At 47.5% G+C, this 18,384-nt stretch overlaps 1 protein-coding gene and 1 long non-coding RNA gene across 3 annotated transcripts; one reads left to right on the forward strand and one right to left on the reverse strand.

Moving 5' to 3' along the window:
- On the reverse strand, window positions 1,586-18,005 carry PPIC (peptidylprolyl isomerase C). Its single transcript, XM_003129041.5, has 5 exons — window positions 17,804-18,005; window positions 10,431-10,544; window positions 9,735-9,828; window positions 6,599-6,783; window positions 1,586-3,089 (listed from the first exon to the last, which is right to left on the reverse strand). The coding sequence occupies exons 1-5, from the start codon at window positions 17,915-17,917 to the stop codon at window positions 2,961-2,963; spliced, it is 636 nt and encodes a 211-aa protein (XP_003129089.2). The 5' UTR covers window positions 17,918-18,005; the 3' UTR covers window positions 1,586-2,960.
- On the forward strand, window positions 3,838-17,780 carry LOC110259457. 2 transcript variants are annotated; one of them, XR_002341871.1, is made up of 3 exons: window positions 3,838-4,219; window positions 10,354-10,602; window positions 15,291-16,742. It is a non-coding gene; the product is annotated as an uncharacterized LOC110259457 (long non-coding RNA). The 2 variants fall into 2 exon arrangements; XR_002341872.1 differs by lacking the exon at window positions 3,838-4,219 and adding an exon at window positions 17,141-17,780 and having other exon boundaries at window positions 9,835-10,602; window positions 15,291-15,447.

Consider the following 18,384-nt stretch of genomic DNA (forward strand, 5'->3'; position numbering starts at 1 on the left):
ACACCTACCCCAGTGTGCCTGTGGCTTGCTGCCCCCTCACGTCCTCAGGCCCTGCTCAGGGACGGCCCTGACCACTTCTTCACTCTCTGGCCTCTCTCCCTGCTCCGCTTCTCTTCATAGACTTATGACCACCTCATGTTCCACGTCCACATGACCTCTGTTTGCATCATGTCTCCTTCCATGGGGACCGTGGGGAGATTGACACGGCTAGTCTGCCGCTCTCTCCAGCATTCAGTATGATCAAGTGAGTTAATTAATGAGTTTGCCAAGCCAGGGATATTTCCATCTGTAGGGCCAGCCCACCCTAATGACAAGAAACACCTGAGGGGATGGTGTGACTCCTCAGAGACCAAGGGGGACTGGATGCTGGACCAACCGCAATGTTGTCACCCTTTCAAGTTCAGATCACCTTCTGCAGCAAAGTCCCAGGAGTAGGACTTCAAAAGATAGAAAGGTTGTGAGTTTCCTGGTATGTACTTCATCCCTCTATTAAAACGCTCCTCACAGTAGATGAATAATCTTTTTTTTTTTTTTTTTTTTTTTTTTTTTGCTTTTTAGGGTTGCACCCAAGGCATATGGAGGTTCCCAGGCTAGGGGTCCAATTGGAGCTACAGCTGCCAGCCACAGCCACAGCCACAGCTATGCCAGATCTGAGCTGCATCTGGGACCTACACCACAGCTCACGGCAACACCAGATCCTTAATCCACTGAGCAAGGCCAGGGATCGTACTCATAAGCTCATGGTTCTTAGTCAGGTTTGTTTCCACTGCACCACGACGGGAAATAGATGAAATAATCTTAAATGGAGATACATCATGCCCCCCAATTTAAACTCAGTAGCTCCCTACTTTAGTGGGAATAAAACTGTTCCACCCCAGCACCCCACTCACCACTCTCAGCCTTCCTCTCTGACCTCTCAGGCTCTGGCACGCGTCTTGCTGGGATCTGCTCACTGCACCTCAGGACCCTCTACTTTGTCCCCTCTCTGCCTAGAAGGCCTGGATCACAGACCTGGTCTGACAGCCACCTCTCCCTGTCTTTGGAGCTCAACTCAGATGTCCCCTTAGGAGGCTACTGGAAGAGCGCCCCCTCCCAGTCCCCAGCCTCTCCAACAAAACCTGGTGCATTTTCTTTACAGTGTCAACACCATTTTATTTGTTACCTCATTTGTTCTGTCTTCATCACTACAATGTAAGTGCCAAGGCACCCTGGTCTCGCCATCCACTGCTGTATCCCCTCAACGCAATACTGGTCCCTGGCATATCAAAGGACTGTAATAAATTTTTGTGGGAAAAAAAAAAAAGGAGTTCCCGTCATGGTTCAGTGGTTAACGAACCCAACTAGCATCCACGAGGATGCGGGTTCGATCCCCAGCCTCACTCAGTGGGTTAAGGATCTGGCGTTGCTGTGGCTGTTGTGTAGGCTGGTGGCTACAGCTCTGATTGGACCCCTAGCCTGGGAACCTCCATATGCCATGGATGTAGCCCTAAAAAGATAAAAAGACAAAAAAAAAAAAAAAAAAAACCACACCAATCTTCAGAAGGGTTATAACACCGCCATCAGCCATAAGGATGCTCATTTTATCTCATTTCTCATTAAAGCAGCTTTATTAGAACATAACTCAAAAGCTGGAATTTTTTTGGACCTAGAGGAGGAGTGTCGGGGCTGTTGTCTAACAGCCCCGTGCCCATCTGTTCAGAAACCAGGCCCACTCAGTTACAGCCAGGTAAGCCCAAGTCCCCACCAATAGGATTTGCTGTCCATCTAGTGTAAGTACAGCCCGAATCGTTATCCCCACTATGCAAGTGAGAAAAGATTCCTTTTTGTTGCACCTGGACTCAAGGGAACTTTCTAAACCTCTTACACTGAGGAAAAATTAGTGAATTATCAGCTTAAATATTTGGGATGCACTTGGGCATGACTTTTGTGCATCCCCATCCCAAGTTATCCAGTTGTGTTCATATTTTGATGTACAGAACCCTTTCTAATCTGTTCACTTTCAACATTATAGAGTGCATGTATTTTTGTACATTACTTTTTTATTTTTATTTTTTAATTTTTAAAATTTTATTTATTTTTATTTTTATTTATTTATTTATTTATTTAGTCTTTTTGCCATATCTTGGGCCGCTCCCATGGCATATAGAGATTTCCAGGCTAGGGGTCGAATTGGAGCTGTAGCCGCCGGCCTACACCACAGCCACAGCAACACCAGATCTGAGCCGCGTCTGCAACCCACACCACAGTTCACAGCGACACCAGATCCTTAACCCACTGAGAAAGGCCAGGGATTGAACCCGCCACCTCATGGTTCCTGGTTGGATTCGCTAACCACTGAGCCATTATGGGAACTCCTGTACATTATTTTTTTTTAAAAGAACATGAGGATAAAAAAAAAAAAAGCCCTGCAAAAATAATTCCTCTACGTAAAAAGTATTTAATAATAGAGGACACCAAAGCACCTTTCATCAGGCAAAAGTCCCTGTGACATACATCAGATAATACTAATCAGATCTCCCTTTTCTGGAAACGAATTTGTGTTTGAATACAAAACAATAAGCTTCTTGTCCCCATCTTCTTCAGATAATCTTTAGCATGACTCAATTTGGGGATCACGATAAATTCAGCAGAGTAATAACGGTGTTTCTCAAAAGAAAATAGCCAGTACAAAGTTTGCTAGTTTATAAATAGCACCATTGAAGGAAAAGGATATGTATCTTAAAGTGGGAAACTCCTCAACAAGTGATATACCAAAAGTCATGGGAACTAAATGTTCAGTGGTTGATTTTTCTACCTCTCCTGTGATCTGGGGTGGAAAACAGAAGAAAGTTAAAGAACAAAGGAAAACACTAACTTTGAGGAATCAAAAGACAGGTGTATGTGCACGCGCACGTGCACACACACACACACACACACACGCCCCACCAGAATGTGTTGTTCTTTGTTTTCTGCCAGCTGGATCACCAGTCAGCAACCTCTACCACGAAGGGCGTTTTCACGTCTATCTTGCCGCTGTTGATGATGGAGCAGTCGGTGAGTGGACGGTCATGCCCATCAGTTGCCTGCAGTTCGATGGAGTGGACCACTGTCTGGTGAGAGAAAGGTAGACCCTTGGTTCACCTCTGACCAGCAACTATGGTGATTGAGACATAAGATCAGTGTGACCGCTGAAAGCCCAAGTGGGAAATACATTGTGGTTGCTTTTTTTTTTTTTTTTTTGGTCTTTTTTAGGGCTGTACCTGTGGTATATGAATGCTCCTAGGCTAGGGATCCGAATCAGAGCTGTGGCTGCTGGCCTACACCACAGCTCATGGCAATGCCAGATCCTTAACACACTGAGCGAGGCCAGGAATCGAACCTGTGTCCTCACAGATGCTAATCGGATTCATTTCCGCTGAGGCACAACAGGAACTCCATGTGGTTGCTTTTTTAATGATCACAAAAACCATGCAAGCCAAGTATGGAAAACTTAGAATACTCAGGAAATTTATATAGAATGAAATAACAGTTACCCCAGTACCTTGCTAGTCAGAGAGCATATGTGTGTATTTCTTCTCGTCTTTATTTGCATTCCATAGTCTAAAAAAAAGAGATGTTTTTGCAAACATCTAGCTCTAATAAAAAGTATTTCTACTCACTTGTTATACCCCAATTTAAGAGTTAACATGGAGGAGTTCCCATTGTGGCGCAGCAGAAACAAATCCAACTAGCATCCCTGAGGATGTGGGTTCAAGCCCCGGCCTTACTCAGTGGGTTAAGGATCCGGCATTGCTGTGAGCTGTGGTGTAGGTCGCAGACGTGGCTCAGATCCTGTGTGGCTGTGGCTGTGGCTGTGGCTGTGGCCAGCACTTGTAGCTCTGATTCGACCCCTAGCCTGGCAACTTCCATATGCCTCAGGTACGACCCTGAAAAAGCCAAAAAAAAAAAAAAAGTTAACATGGAATTTGAGTCAATTTCAGCTCCAATCTATATGAGGTGTAGGCATAAGAAAATGGGCCAGAAAGCAGATTTAGAAGTGGAGCTAGTTCTGGGTTTGCCCATTTTATTTTTTTAACATTAAAAAAAAATTTTTTTAAGGTCCTTTCATCTGGGACTAGGCAGCGGATCTCCCTGAATATGTATCAGTGGCAGACGGAGGTTGGTACAGTCAACCAGGACACCGGGACGAAAGATCCAGAAGACTAGGAGAAAAACCATGACCAGGAGAAGAAAGCCCTGCGTATGTACTCTTCCTTCTTCTTAGAGCCTGGCACAATGTTGTATTTGAAATTACTCATTGAGGAGTTCCCGTCGTGGCTTAGCAGTAATGAACTTGACTAGTATCAATGCTGCCATGGGGTTCGATTCCCGGCCCCACTGAGTGGGTTAAGGATCCAGCATTGCCCTGAGCTGTGGTATAGGTCACAGATGCTGCTCAGATCCCGAGTTGCTGTGGCTGTGGTACAGGCCAGCGGCTACAGCTCCAATTCAACCCCTGGCCTGGGAATTTCCATAAACTGAGGGTGCAGCCCTAAAAAAAAAAAAAAAAAAAAAAAAAAGAAGACAAAAAAAGACAAAACAACAACAAACCAATTATTCATTGAATGAATGTTTGAATCAGTTTACATTTAATCTTAGAACCTGGTCAGGCCCAGTGGTCAAAAGCCCAGACTGGTTTAACCCATGCATGTCCGTGTTGAGCTCATTAAAAAGCAGAGTTCAGGAAGAGACCTGAGGAGTGCTAGAAACTGTTACCATTTAGGAGTAGATTCTTTAGAGGACATTGCGGCTTATGGAAACAGAGACATGTCCTTCATTGTGATGGGACTTAAAGTAATATATATTAAGTGACAGGTGTTGGCTCTCTTTCCCTCTCATCCCACTTGCTCATGACAATTATTTGACAGCTCAGGTTGAACACCTCCTTGCCTTGTAAAGGAGGTTCTGAGTCAGCCGACTCAGTTCCTGGCCTGCTGTTGGGTTGAATCAGAAAAAACAGGTAGAAGTAGTGGAAGAACTGCAGTAAGGAAGGGTGGTTTATTTATGTGTGGATGAAGGAGGCAGAACAGTTCACATGAAAACAAAACAAGGAAACAGGGAAGAGGGCCAGGGAATCAGGATGGTCCAGGGTTGTGGTGGGCAGATCTTACAGGTGCCAGCTGAGGAGCTGGGAGAGCATCTTTGGGCGGCTGCTGAGGAGGCGAGATGTTGGGAGGAACATGAGGATTTCAAGAAGCCTTCTTCTGGATCATGAATTGGGCCTCTTTGATATTCTTTGAGACGGAGCAGCATAAACTTGAACTCTCTTTAGAAATCTTGGTTGCTATACTGTGTGTCTTGAAAGGTGACTTGTGTCTATACTGAACCACATGGGGCTCAGGGTTTAAAATTTTTTTTATTTTTTTTATTTTTTGGTCTTTTTGTCTATTTAGGGCAGCACCCACGGCATATGGAGTTTCCCAGGCTAGGGGTCCAGTTGGAACTGTAGCTGTTGGCTTACACTATAGCCACAGCAACACGGCATCTGAGCCACATCTGCGACCTACACTACAGCTCAGGGCAACGCCGGATCCTTAACCCACTGACAGAGGCCAAGGATTGAGTCTGTGTCCTCATGGATGCTTGTCAGGTTCGCTAACCACTGAGCCTGACAGGAACTCCCAAATGTTTTATTTTTAATTATGGTAAGAAACATGTGATATGAAATTTACCATCTTATCGATTTCTGGATAAGTAGTTCAGCGATTCCTTAGTTCAAGCATATTCACATTGCTGTGCAACTAATATCCAGAACTTTTTCATCTTGTGAAACTGAAGATTTATAGGGGTAGCCATTAAACATCGGCTCCCCAGTTCCTTATTCTCCCCAGCCCCTAGCAACCAGCATTCCACTTCATGTTTCCATGTATTTGCCTGCTTTAGATACCTTCTTTAAATGGAATCATCCAGTCTTTTTGTTACTGGCTTATTTTACTTAACATTCTCAAGGTTTATCCATGTTGTAGCATATGACAGGATTTCCTTCCTTTTTTTTGTCCTTTCTTTTTCTTTTTCTTTTGTCTTTTTAGGGCCGCACCCACAGCGTATGGAGATTCCCAGGCTAGGGGTCGAATCAGAGCTGTTGCCACCAGCCTACACCACAGGCACAGCAATGCCAGATGCGAGCCACATCTGCAACCTATACCACAGCTCACGGCAACACTGGATCCTTTTAACCTACTGAGCGAGGCTAGGGATTGAACCTGTGTTCCCATGGATGCTAGTCAGATTCATTTCTGCTGAGCCATGATGGAAACTCCAGGCTTTCCTTCCTTTTTAAGGCTGAATAATATTCCATTGCATGTACGTATGGGATTTTCTTTGGTTACATTAAAATGAGCTTCCAATTACATCAAGTAGTGAGATACGTACACAACTTCTCCACGTTAACTTCCCAGCTTCTGTCCCAGTGCTCTTAACAATTAAAATACCATACCACATAGAATTAATTCACCTTTGAAGAGGCCAATCAGTATATAATTATGGCTCTCTAACAAGGGCGTTTTGAGATTAAATCACTAAAATACTCTCATTATAAATATAAAGCTTAGAACGAGAATAAGATAATAGATCAAGTTACCATTCCATCGATGACTTTTCCAAATACTACATGTTTGCCATCCAACCAGGTGGGCTTGGTTAAGGTGATAAAGAACTGAGAGCCATTGGTGTCAGGTCCAGCATTGGCCATGCTGACCCACCCAATGCCATAATGCTTCAATTTGAAGTTCTCATCTGGAAAAGTCTCTCCATAAATGCTTATACCTGGACGAGACGAAACAAAAAGGGGAGAGTCCACAGATACTCTATGAAAGTCAATTCTTTAAAGGGAAATGTAAAGTTTCAGTAGAATGGGTTCATAGAACCCTCTAGGAAGTAGGAGTGGGGAAAAGATGGTCAAACATAAGGAGAGAGAAAGCAGGACATCAAATTAACTCCTTAAGGAAACAGGGTACTAGGGACTCAAACCAAAGCCTTAAGTATGACTCAAGATGACAGGATAGCCTCTGGCCTCAAACCGAGACGCAAACCTTGACCAAGAAAGTTGGCGATTTTACTCTGAGATGAGAAGGAACTGAAGGGCAGGGTGACACCATGAAGTCAGATGGAAAGGGGGATGAGCCATCCTAGTGGCTCCATCTCTGTCCCGAGGTTCAGGTCACTTGTCCTGGGTCACTCCTACCTCAGCAGCCAACCAGAATGCAGCCCACACTTAAAATGGCCCTTAGCTAATTCCCTCTTATAGAACAGGTATTCTCATTCCCATTTTGAATGGGAAGCAGGGATTATCAAACTTGAAAACAGTAGAGCAGAACTTGAACATCTGACTTTCCAGCTCTAACTCCAGTGCTCTCTCCTGCCTCCACCCATGGAGAAATAGCATCGCCTGGAAGTCACTGGGCTTGATGACTCCAGGGCTCATCAGGATCCAGAGGCTGATGGCAGCTGGGAGCACTCAGGGAGGCGGCCTTGGGAAGAAGACCCAAAGGCAGGCAGGTGGGCTGGAGTTCTAGCGCAGGCGCAGGGAGAGAAGAACACATTTTTCCTATAAAATAGCAGTACGGACCATGAGAAGTATCTGCTCCATCCTATAACACCCTGAGTGCCTGTCACACCCACCTCCTCTACTTAGAGCCCCTTAATCATTGGCAGCCAGCCTTGAAGTCCTGGCTCAGTCAGAAGGACCAGAAGTGGATACCAAAGCCAAGCAATTAATAGCTGGTTGGTCAGTGACACATGAGGTGGCCTGGCAGGAAAGTCTGCTTATGGAGAGGTCTAGGCTAACTTTAAGTGATCCAAAAGGAGTTCCCAGATGGCCTAGCAGGTTAAGGGGCAGGTACTGTCACTGCATTGGCTTGAGTCACTGCTGTAGTGCAGGTTTGATCCTTGACCCACATGCCCTGGGAGTGGGTGGGGTGGGGGGAGTTCCCATCATGGCGCAGTGGAGACAAAGTCGATTAGTATCCATGAGGATGCAGGTTTGATCCCTGGCCTCGCTCAGTGGGTTAAGGATCTGGCGTTGCCAAGAGCTGTGGTGTGGGTTGCAGATGCAGCTCGGATGTGGTGTGGCTGTGGCTGCGGCTGTGGCTGTAGCTGTGGCCGGCAGCTGTCAATTCGACCTCTAGCCTGGGAACTTCCATGTGCCATGGGTGTGGCTGTAAAAAGCAAAAAAAAAAAAAAAAAAAAAAAGGCATTCAAAATAAAGCCTGGCTACAAAAGGAGATCCTATCTCCCAGACTCAGAGAATTTTAATTCTGTGCATGCTGCGTACACATGAGTGCACATGCAGGGAAACCGGGGTGGGGTAGTGGGGGAGAGAGACACAGGAAAGAGGACACAATAAAGCTCTGTCATCATTCCTGCTGCACCCAGGGCAGGACATGGAGTGCCAGCCCTGTGGGGCCCAGTATTGGAGCTGCAGGCCTTGCCAGTGAGACCCAGCTCTGAGCAGGTACAGTTGCTGCCCTGAGCATCCTCACCAACTCCATTACCCTAAGTAGCCTGGACATGTCCCTTTGCTCCATTCCCCATTTCCATACCTCCAACATTTCTGCAGGGATAATCCTACCAAAGTGACTGGCAAATCCAAGCATTTAATTGTAGTCATTTTGTTATGAATTGACCATTACCATAAATCTAAAATTAGCAATAGTGCTTGAAAATAGCCCAAGTTTCCTTAAAAAGTTAGCAGTTTAATATCCACCAAAGCCAGTATTTGCTGAATTAAAAACCTTAAGCCTAAAGTAAATTTAAATTCTATGTAGTTTTCTTTTTGTTGTTGTTGTTGCTATTTCTTGGGCCACTCCCGCGGCATATGGAGGTTCCCAGGCTAGGGGTTGAATCGGAGCTGTAGCCACAGGCCTACGCCAGAGCCACAGCAACGTGGGATCCGAGCCGCATCTGCGACCTACACCACAGCTCACGGCAACGCCGGATCGTTAACCCACTGAGCAAGGGCAGGGACCGAACCCGCAACCTCATGGTTCCTAGTCGGATTCGTTAACCACTGCGCCACGACGGGAACTCCCTATGTAGTTTTCTATATTGTATGTGTTCAGGAAAAGAACTCACTTCATTTCTAAGGAAGAATGATCCAGGGAGCTAGGTAGCTGGTTTCCTCAATAAGAAACAATAAACCCAGGGATATTAGAGACTCTATAAACTGAATTATTTGTACTTTACAGAACTTGAATTTTGTTGATAAAAATTAATTTGTGTTACATTTACTTACATTTTTTAATTATTGAAAAAGCTGAGAATAAAATGAAAGTGTTTCATAAGAAGAAGATAAATTCACCTGTAAAATGTAGGAAGCCTCACTCATTGGCCCCTACCAAGATTTTATTAAAGGAGCCCCCCCCAAACTCTATCCCTATTAAAGAATTAGTTTGGTTGTCTTTATTTTATTTTATTTTATTTTTAGGATCGCACCCACAGCATATAGAGGTTCCCAGGCTCGGGGTCTAATTGGAGCTACAGCTGCCAGCCTACACCACAGCCACAGCAACGTAGGATCTGAGCCATGTCTGTGACCTACACCACAGCTCACGGCCACGCTGGATCCTTAATCCACTGACTGAGGCCAGGGATCAAACCCACATCCTCATGGATACTAGTCAGATTCGTTAACCACTGTGCCATGACGGGAACTCCTATACCGTCTTAATCTTAGGTTTCAACCCATAAGCAGGAAAGGAAAACTGAAAGAACATTACCACCAGTGCCGTCTCCATGGGTGAAGTCTCCTCCTTGAATCATGAAATCTTTAATGACACGATGAAACTTGCTTCCTTTATATCCGTATCCTCTCTAAAGAGATTATGTCAGTTGAATATACAAGTAGCTATAACCCATACTGAAAGATACCCCCCCCCATGTTTATCTGGAAATGACAAAATGAGAAAATGACACAAAATATCTACAGAACAAGATGGGTCCCTGCAAGAATTTACTGAAGGAAATGAGCTGATCAAAAAAACAAATAAATAAACGATGGCAGTATTAATGTGAATAAGTAAAAAAAAGAGCAATCTGCATTTTCACTTGATGGCTGTTTCCCCTCAGTTTCTAGAACCCTCAGGAAACTGAAAGCCTAAGGAATACGGCTTTTATTTATTTATTTATTTTGGCCCCACCTGTGGCATGTGGAAGTCCCTGGGTCAGAGATCGAACCCATGCCACAGAATCAACCCGAGCCACTGCAGTGACGAGGCCAGATTCTTAGCCTGCTGTGTCACAAGGGAACTCCAAGAACACAGGTTTTATGGGCAAATAAAGTAAAATCCTGTTAGATGTCTGGGTTCATCTCACCTAATTTAACACTTCTTTTCCCAGAAGACACCTTTACGCTTGGCTTAAAAGAAGGAAGATCAATTGCGTGCACAGGTAGAAAGAAGAAAACCGAGACACACCTCGCCTGTTGCCAGAGCGATAAAATTTTCCACTGTCTTGGGCACAACTTTTCCAAAGAGGCCGATCACAATTCTGCCAACATCTTTATCTCCAATCCTCACGTCGAAGAAGACCTGCGTGTGGATGAAAGGCCAAGCAGAAGGTTATAAGGAGGACGAGCCATGATGCAAGGTAAGTGAACACGACAGTCTGAGAGCCGATCCACACGTGGGGGCCCTGCCTGCCCGAATTCGATAAAGGAGATGTGAAGGAACATGATATAAATTAAAGGAGCTCTGGGAGGGAGTGGGAGGGACTGGGAGTTTGGGGTTAATAGATGCAGACTATTGCCTTTGGAATGGATAAGCAATGAGATCCTGCTGTATAGCACTGGGAACTATATCTAGTCACTTACGATGGAGCATGATAATGGGAGAAAATAGAATTGTATGTATGTGTGGCTGGGTCGCCTTGCTGCACAGTAGAAAATCGACAGAACACTGTAAACTAGCTATGATAGAAAAAAATAAAAATCATTTTAAAAAAAAATTAAAGGAGCTCTGAAACCATTCTGTGGGTGCATTTCACCACACATATTCATTCATCGAACATTTACAGAGCACCCGCTCGGGCCAGGCACTGTACTAGGAACTGGGTTTAAAGTCTGACTCTGTACTGGCCGAGTCAGCCCATAATCTTCAATAATTCCCCTCCCCTGCACACCCAAGGCCAACCCTGCTGTCGTTTCCCGTTTCCTAGCTTTGGGGACATGGAGTTATAGTGGAGGCTGTTGCTCTGAGAGGTAAAGCTCTCCAGTCTTGGCAGGAGAAAAAGAACTGGTGGGGAGAGAAATAGTCTAACCATCCAGATTCATTTTTTTTTGTAACTTCGAGCGGTGCCAAATTCCCAATGAGTTCTCAATAGATGTCTGCTGTCATGGGGACTGTGAGAGATGATCAAAACACATAGCACTGCTCCAAGAAGGCCTGCCAGTCACGGCCAAATGCACGAAGGCCCCAGGGCTCCAGCCGTGGCCCGAGTACAGAAAACATTATAATCGGGTTCTGACAGAACCATTTACCCTGTAAACTTAAGACACCAAATTCAGTAGCCATGTTCCCGAAGTTGCACAAGTAGAATGCGTCCTTTCTCTGTCACCACATTTTAGAACAAGGAAGGAAGCAAGGACACATCCAGAAGTGAGGGTTAGTTACTTTTTTTTTTTTTTTTTTGTCTTTTTAGGGCCACACCCGCAGCAAATGGAGCTTCCCAGGGCTAGGGGTCAATTCAGAGCTGCAGCTGCCGCCACAGCCACAGCCACAGCCACGCGGAATCCAAGCTATGTTTGTGAACTACATCACAGCTCACAGCAACACTGGATCTTTAACCTACCGAGGGAGGCCAGGGATCGAACCCTCATTCTCATGGATGATAGTCGGATTTGTTTCCGCTGAGCCATGATGGGAACCCCTGAGTGTGAGTCATTTTTTTGCAGATAAACCTTGAAAGTTCTCTTGGATTTTTTTTTTTTAACCATTTCACCTAAAATGAAATGCTATAATACATTTTGCTTCACAAATCACTGTGTTCAGATGATTCTGAGTCCGAACGCTTGAAAAGGCCACAGAGTCGAAGGGCATTCTATTAGTGAGCTTAGATTATATGAACCAGTGTATTGTTTGAATGGGTAAAAAAAAGACATTCAAGAGATGGCTTTAAAAAAATAGAAGAAGGGTTGTCAAAGAAAAAAGATATCGTACAGTTTAGAAAAATCATGAAGTAAAGACTGTCAAGCTTTAGCTGAAGACGAGAGCGTCTGCCAATACATCAGTACATCTGTCACAGGATGATGTGATATTTAGTGTTTCATGTGGCATCGTGCAATTTTACATGGCCAAAGTAGCAAAAACGGTATTATTATTTATACGAAAGAATTTTATAGAATGCATAAAGGATCGTGCCCTGGAGATGGGGCAGTGCAGTGGAAGAGAAAAATTCAGGAAGCTGCATTCATTTGAGCAGAAGCCCAGTGTGCAGAGCTGGGGTCAAAGAGAAGCAGTTTCTTCAAAGGGATTTCTGAGCCAAGGAGTAAATTCAGTAACAGGTAATAATGGAGCAGCACCGGGAAAAGAATCAGGGACCTCATTATAGAGAAGTACCATATAAGACACTAGAAAAGCCTGCCAGACTTTTAAAATGAAGAAGAGAATATAAAGCCTGGGAATGTCGTGACAGCAAAGATAATAAAATGTGTGTAGGGAGTTCCCATCGTGGCGTAGTGGTTAATGAATCCGACTAGGAACCACGAGGTTTCGGGTTCGATCCCTGCCCTTGCTCAGTGGGTTAACGATCCGGCGTTGCCGTGAGCTGTGGTGTAGGTTGCAGACGTGGCTTGGATCCCACGTTGCTGTGGCTCTGGCGTAGGCCAGTGACTACAGCTCCGATTAGACCCCTAGCCTGGGAACCTCCATATGCCGCAGAAGCGGCCCTAGAAAAGACAAAAAAAAAAAAAAAAATGTGTGTGTGGGCGGCGGGGGAGGGGGGGAGGGGGTGGGGACTGATGAAAAAAGAGTCTGTCACCCAGCATAACTCTTCAATAAATGTTTTGTTTTCAGGAATTCCCATTGTGGCTCAGTGGTAACAAACCTAACTAGTATCCATGAGGACATGGCTTTGATCCCTGGTCCCACTCAGTGGGTTAAGGACCTGGGTGTCCGTGAGCTATGGTGTAGGTTGAAGATGTGGCTCAGATCCTGCCTTGCTGTGGCTGTGACTGTAGGCCAATTCGATCCCTAGCCTGGGAACTTCCATATGGCACAGGTGCAGGGCTAAAAAGCAAAAAAATTAAATTAAATACAAAATTTTATTTTTTACATGTGGCCTAGCACACATTTTAATATGATTTTTTCCCCAACCTGCAGCATCCTTCAACTTCGTGAATGATGGCAAGAAAATACAGCAGAGTTGCCCATTCTCTAATGGAAATGATAAAATCAAATCTTATTGTCGACAAGTACTTATCGAAGGTCTCTGAAAAAGGCACTGTGAGGTCCAAGCTACAGCAGGGAGTCCCTGTCCTAAGGGAACTTATATAAAGAGACAGGCCAAGTGCACGAGTAACCACAGGACAAGGCCGCCTGTGACAGGTGCCCCCAAAACACTGAAAACCCTGAAAACCATGTTCCGGAGGATTGTTCGGGCTGAGGGAGGGCCTCCTAGCGAAGGTGTGATGGGAGGCAGGAGGAAGGGAGCAGCTTCCAGGGGCAGGGGAGGGCACAAGCCCCACCTGGCAGAGTTCCTTCCAGAACCAAAGTGCCAAGGCAGGGAGTGTGAGCTGTGTGCAGAGAAGCAACACAACTCTCCTGACCACACCAGGAGGGGAAAGGAGACCCTCACCAGTTCCAGAAGGCCAAGGAAGGATGCAGGCTAAGAGACCCAGGTTTTGTTAGACAGCACTAGGAGGGTGAAAGCCAAAACTTCCATTTGCGGCTGCATTCACCTGGACTGTGATTTATCATTAATAGGACTCTCTGTCTAGGCAGGGAGCCCCTAAGGGGTAGAAAGAGTGTTTTTAGATCCCTAGTGCCCAGCACAGTGTCCACTCAAACAGATACTCAGAAAATACTAGTTCAGTGTCAGGTGAAAGAGCAGGGCACACACATACCTCGACAGGAGGTAAATGGGGCCCCAGGGCAGCTGCCAGGCACACCTCCTCACCCCGAGATTGTTTCTGACTCTGCTGTGTGCCCTTGGGCATAGGCTCTGTGCTGGACAGGGAGGGGGCCTGCAATGTCCCTCCCCTTATGGAGCTTATGGTCCCACAGAAGAGAAAGCACATCTATAGGCAGCTCTTATAATGGGAAGTCAGGTTTTATCAGGTGACGCGTACAGGTAAGACATCATGGACAGAGGTGGCGATTATCTGTGGGAATCAGGGTGGGCTTCCTGGAAAAGGTGGTACTTGGAGTCCATGTTGCACTTCAGGAACTGGCCCCTCCGTCACTCCTTTTTTCCCTTGAGGCTGCCCTTGAAAGTCATTTGAAAATTATGGGGCATTGGATGTGGGGGAAGACAGGGGAAGAGGCAAGAGACATTCACACAGCCTGCCCCAGACACTGGTAGAGTTAATCCTGCTTCCAGTTCCAAAGTTCCTGGGGAAGAGAGCAAGTATGTGAGCTGTGAGGTCAAAGAAACTGTCTTCAAAACCAGCTTCACTGCCAGCTGGTCCCGGGACCTTGGGCAGCTCTGAGCTCCTGTTCCTCATCTGTACACAGATGATGGACTTCCCTCGGGGCTGCACTGCCATGGGAGGATTAATAAGATAACACAGGGGAGTTCCCGTCGTGGCGCAGTGGTTAACGAATCCGACTAGGAACCATGAGGTTGCGGGTTCGGTCCCTGCCCTTGCTCAGTGGGTTAACGATCCGGCGTTGCCGTGAGCTGTGGTGTAGGTTGCAGACTCGGCTTGGATCCCGCGTTGCTGTGGCTCTGGCGTAGGCTGGCGGCTGCAGCTCCGATTCATCCCCTAGCCTGGGAACCTCCATATGCCGCAGGAGCGGCCCAAGAAATAGCAACAACAACAACAACAACAAAAAGACAAAAGACAAAAAAAAAAAAAAATAAGATAACACAAATAACAAGTACAGCTGACCTCTTAAGTCAGGGCTAAAAACTTTACCTGCTTTATCACATCTGATGTGCAAAACTCTCTGGGTATGTATTATTTCTATCTTCACTTACAGAGGAAGAGCCTCGAATGTTAGAGAACTTGCTGTTATCCCAGCCAGAGCCTCTTGGCCACTCTGAGCTGTGGAAAGTGCCAGCAAGCTGTGACATGAGTGCAGCTGGAATGATGGCAGCATTATTTTCTACATTCTCAGTGCCTGACCCTGCACAGAATCCATGCGGCATCTGCTGGAAAATGCCACCAATACCAATTGAGTGGATTTTGAGACCAGTGAGCTGAAGCCCTGACCTGAGGCTCCATGGCTGGGCAGGAGGCTGAGATGGTAGCTGACAGCAGGATTCATGGACAAGGTGGGTGCCATGAAGGGGCCTTGGGTGGAGGCAGCACTTTACACCTCTCATGTTTACAGATGCCCATTTTTTTCCCATTTCTGAAATCAGGAAATCAGAGGAAAAGGTAAAGACTTCTGGGGAAAATAATACACTAGATTGATGGCCAACTGATCTACTTTTCCATGGTCGGAAATCACGCAACACAGGATCCAAGCTGTGTCTGCGACCTACACCACAGCTCACAGCAACACTGGATCCCTGACCCACTAAGCGAGGCCAGGGATTGAACCCTGGTCCTCATGGATACTAATCAGATTCATTTCCGCTGCGCCACAATGGGAACTCCCAGCTTCCCCACTTCTTCTAAAGGCTCTCAACAGGGGCTGCACACCCTCCCAGAGATGGTATTTAGCAATGACTTACTCTGGGGTGGGTCTCTGCTCTGGCAGGTCTAAGAGCCTCCCAGGTGAAGTTTGTTTGCAAATATTATAGGTGATGTTCTGACATTAGGAAATTATTCATTGCTTATCTGAAATTTATATCTAACTGGGCATCTGGCAATCCTCCCCCTTCCCCCACCCCTCACTAAACAATTGGAAAGTTCTGTTAGTTATACTTCAAAAATCTATTTCTAGTTCCTCCCTGGCTCCCCTTCTCCACAGTTAGCTCCTTAAAATCCAAGCCACCACCATCCAGACTCTGACCTGGAGCCCTGAATGGCCTCCCAGTATACTCTCTACTGAGCCACCACAGTAATTGTTTAAAAACATAGATGAGTTCCTGTCAATTCCATGCTTCAAACCTTTCAGTGCCTCTAACTGCACTTAGAATAAGACCTCAAATTATGAGAATAACTGCTTCACAACCCATGCTCCTAACTGTGGCCTCAAAGGCCCTGCCTGATCTTGCTGCTGCTCACCCCTCCAACTTCATCTCAACTCACTCCCCTCTAATCCCTGGCTGAAGCTACACTGTCCCTTCTTTTCTCTCTGGAGGCCTTTGCCTATGCATTCCCTTTGCTACATAGGTCTTGGCCAGACTGGTTTTTCTTATCCTTTGGGTATTTTTAAATGTCACCCAGTCTATTTTAGGGTTTATTTCCTTCATCATTCTTTGAATTTTATGTTTATGGCTGAATCCCGTGAGACCCAAATAGTATCTGCAGGTGGAAAGAAGCTCCCCCCTTCCCTACAGCTTCAGCCCCTGGCCTTGTATAAATCTGTTCCCCAAACTAGATACACCCCAAAGATCAAGGGGCTAGGACGAGAATCAGTGCTCAAAACACTTCAGCTCAGTTTATCACCACAGCAGCCTTTTGGTTACATCAGATATTGGGCTGAACTCCCCCCCCCCCCACCTCCCCGCACCTCTGCTGGGGTCTGTGGCAGAGGACTTGCCCGTCCTGCTACTAGGTTCAAGGGTATCATTTCCACTGGCAGACACATAACTGACTGTTAAGACCACTTGCAGCTGCCCCTCCTTCCAATTCCAAGGCACTACTGCCGGTGGGTTTTCTAGAAGTGGTGATCAAGGGCCCCAAATCATTCCCTTCCTCCGTCTCTCCCTGCACCCTCCCATTATCTTCTAGCCTTGGATACATATGCGGGGAAAAAAAGACCTAAAGCTGTAAAGACGCAGTCCACGGTAGATTCCCCACCCCGCTCCCAAGGCGGCCACAATTGAGATTAAAAGGCTGGCCTCTCTTACACAGGGGCGGCCTGTGCTGACGACGCCCGGCAAGCACTATCCCAAGCCCAGGTCTTACCAGCCACCAAAGTCTGCAAAGCGCACTTCTCCCTCCCCGGGAGAGGACAGTGATTCCTAACTAGAGAAGGAGGACAGCCCTTTGTTTAAGCATGGCCAAGGATCGCCTGCCCCGACCCCACCGCGACCGGGGCTGGACCTAGGCACTGCCAGTCTGGGTGACATCCGCGGCGGGCGGCCCAGCTCGGAGCGTGTCTCCTCCGCCCATCCCCGTCCCTCCCGCATTCTTCCTGCTTCTCTTCCCCGCCACGCCGAAGGAAGTACTCAGCTGTGTCCTTCCTGGAGAAAGGACCCACTGGTTCCGGAAGCTTCTCCCAGTTCCCAGGCTGGTCACATTGGACCACCAGCCCGGGAGACGAAGTTCAGACAGCCGGCGAGGGGGCGGGCTGGGACTCCGCTCAGCGCCCCTCGTCCCCCAAGTCTCCCCGCAGACCGCGGCCCCCTTTGCACGGGCAGCCCCCTCCCCCTAGCCCCTCGGCCGTCTCCTGTCCTCGGCGCCCGAGAAGCCCTCTCATCGCTACTCCTGACCACGGGATTCCAGTCCCCAAGGCTCCCCCACCCCCCCACCCCGGCCGGCACGAGGGTAAGTTGCCTCCCGCCGTTGGATCACCTTGGCCGTCACAGAGGGACCTCGCTTGCGAACGCCCGAGGCTCCCGCATAAGGTAGGAGCGCGCTGAGCCCCACGCAAAGCACGAGAGGTAGCAGCCGGGGACCCAGGCCCATGGTGAACGGTGGCAGTGGCGGCAGCGGCTCCGGTGCGACCGCAGGCTCGGGGACCGCTGGCCGGACTCCTGGCCAGTTGCGCCTGCGCGCTCTGGGTTGGGGCGGGGAGCGGGGCGCGGTGGGGGGGGGAATAGGGCGGTCAGGGCTGCCTCGGAACCTTGGGCGCCTCCTCTCAAGTTCAGCCCAGCCACCCAAACTAGAGACAAGGAGAGGCGCGCCACTGAGGGCATAACCCGGATCCAACCTCCCCACGCGGGCGGAGGGTGCGCTGGGCACCGGGATGGCGAGCGCTCCCGCGCTACTTTGGTGCGGCAGGCTTGGCCCCGACCCTGGAGCTGAGGGGTACGCGCTGCAGCGTCTCCAGGAACTTACCTCGTGGATGGGTTTTAAACCTACTGGAAAGTCGAGGACTCTCCGGGGCTGGTCCACTTGCACGCCGCGGGGCAGGGGACTCTCTAGAATGGTCC

This window comes from Sus scrofa, chromosome 2 (genome assembly GCF_000003025.6).
Source record: "Sus scrofa isolate TJ Tabasco breed Duroc chromosome 2, Sscrofa11.1, whole genome shotgun sequence".
Lineage (NCBI taxonomy): Eukaryota > Metazoa > Chordata > Mammalia > Artiodactyla > Suidae > Sus > Sus scrofa.

Coding starts and splice junctions, on each gene's coding strand:
- PPIC (XM_003129041.5), bottom strand. CDS start 17,917: ATGGGCCTGGGTCCCCGGCTGCTACCTCTCGTGCTTTGCGTGGGGCTC. Junction 10,545..17,803: donor GTCCCTCTGTGACGGCCAAG/GTGATCCAACGG, acceptor ATCCACACGCAG/GTCTTCTTCGACGTGAGGAT. Junction 6,784..9,734: donor CCATGGAGACGGCACTGGTG/GTAATGTTCTTT, acceptor CGTCTCGTCCAG/GTATAAGCATTTATGGAGAG.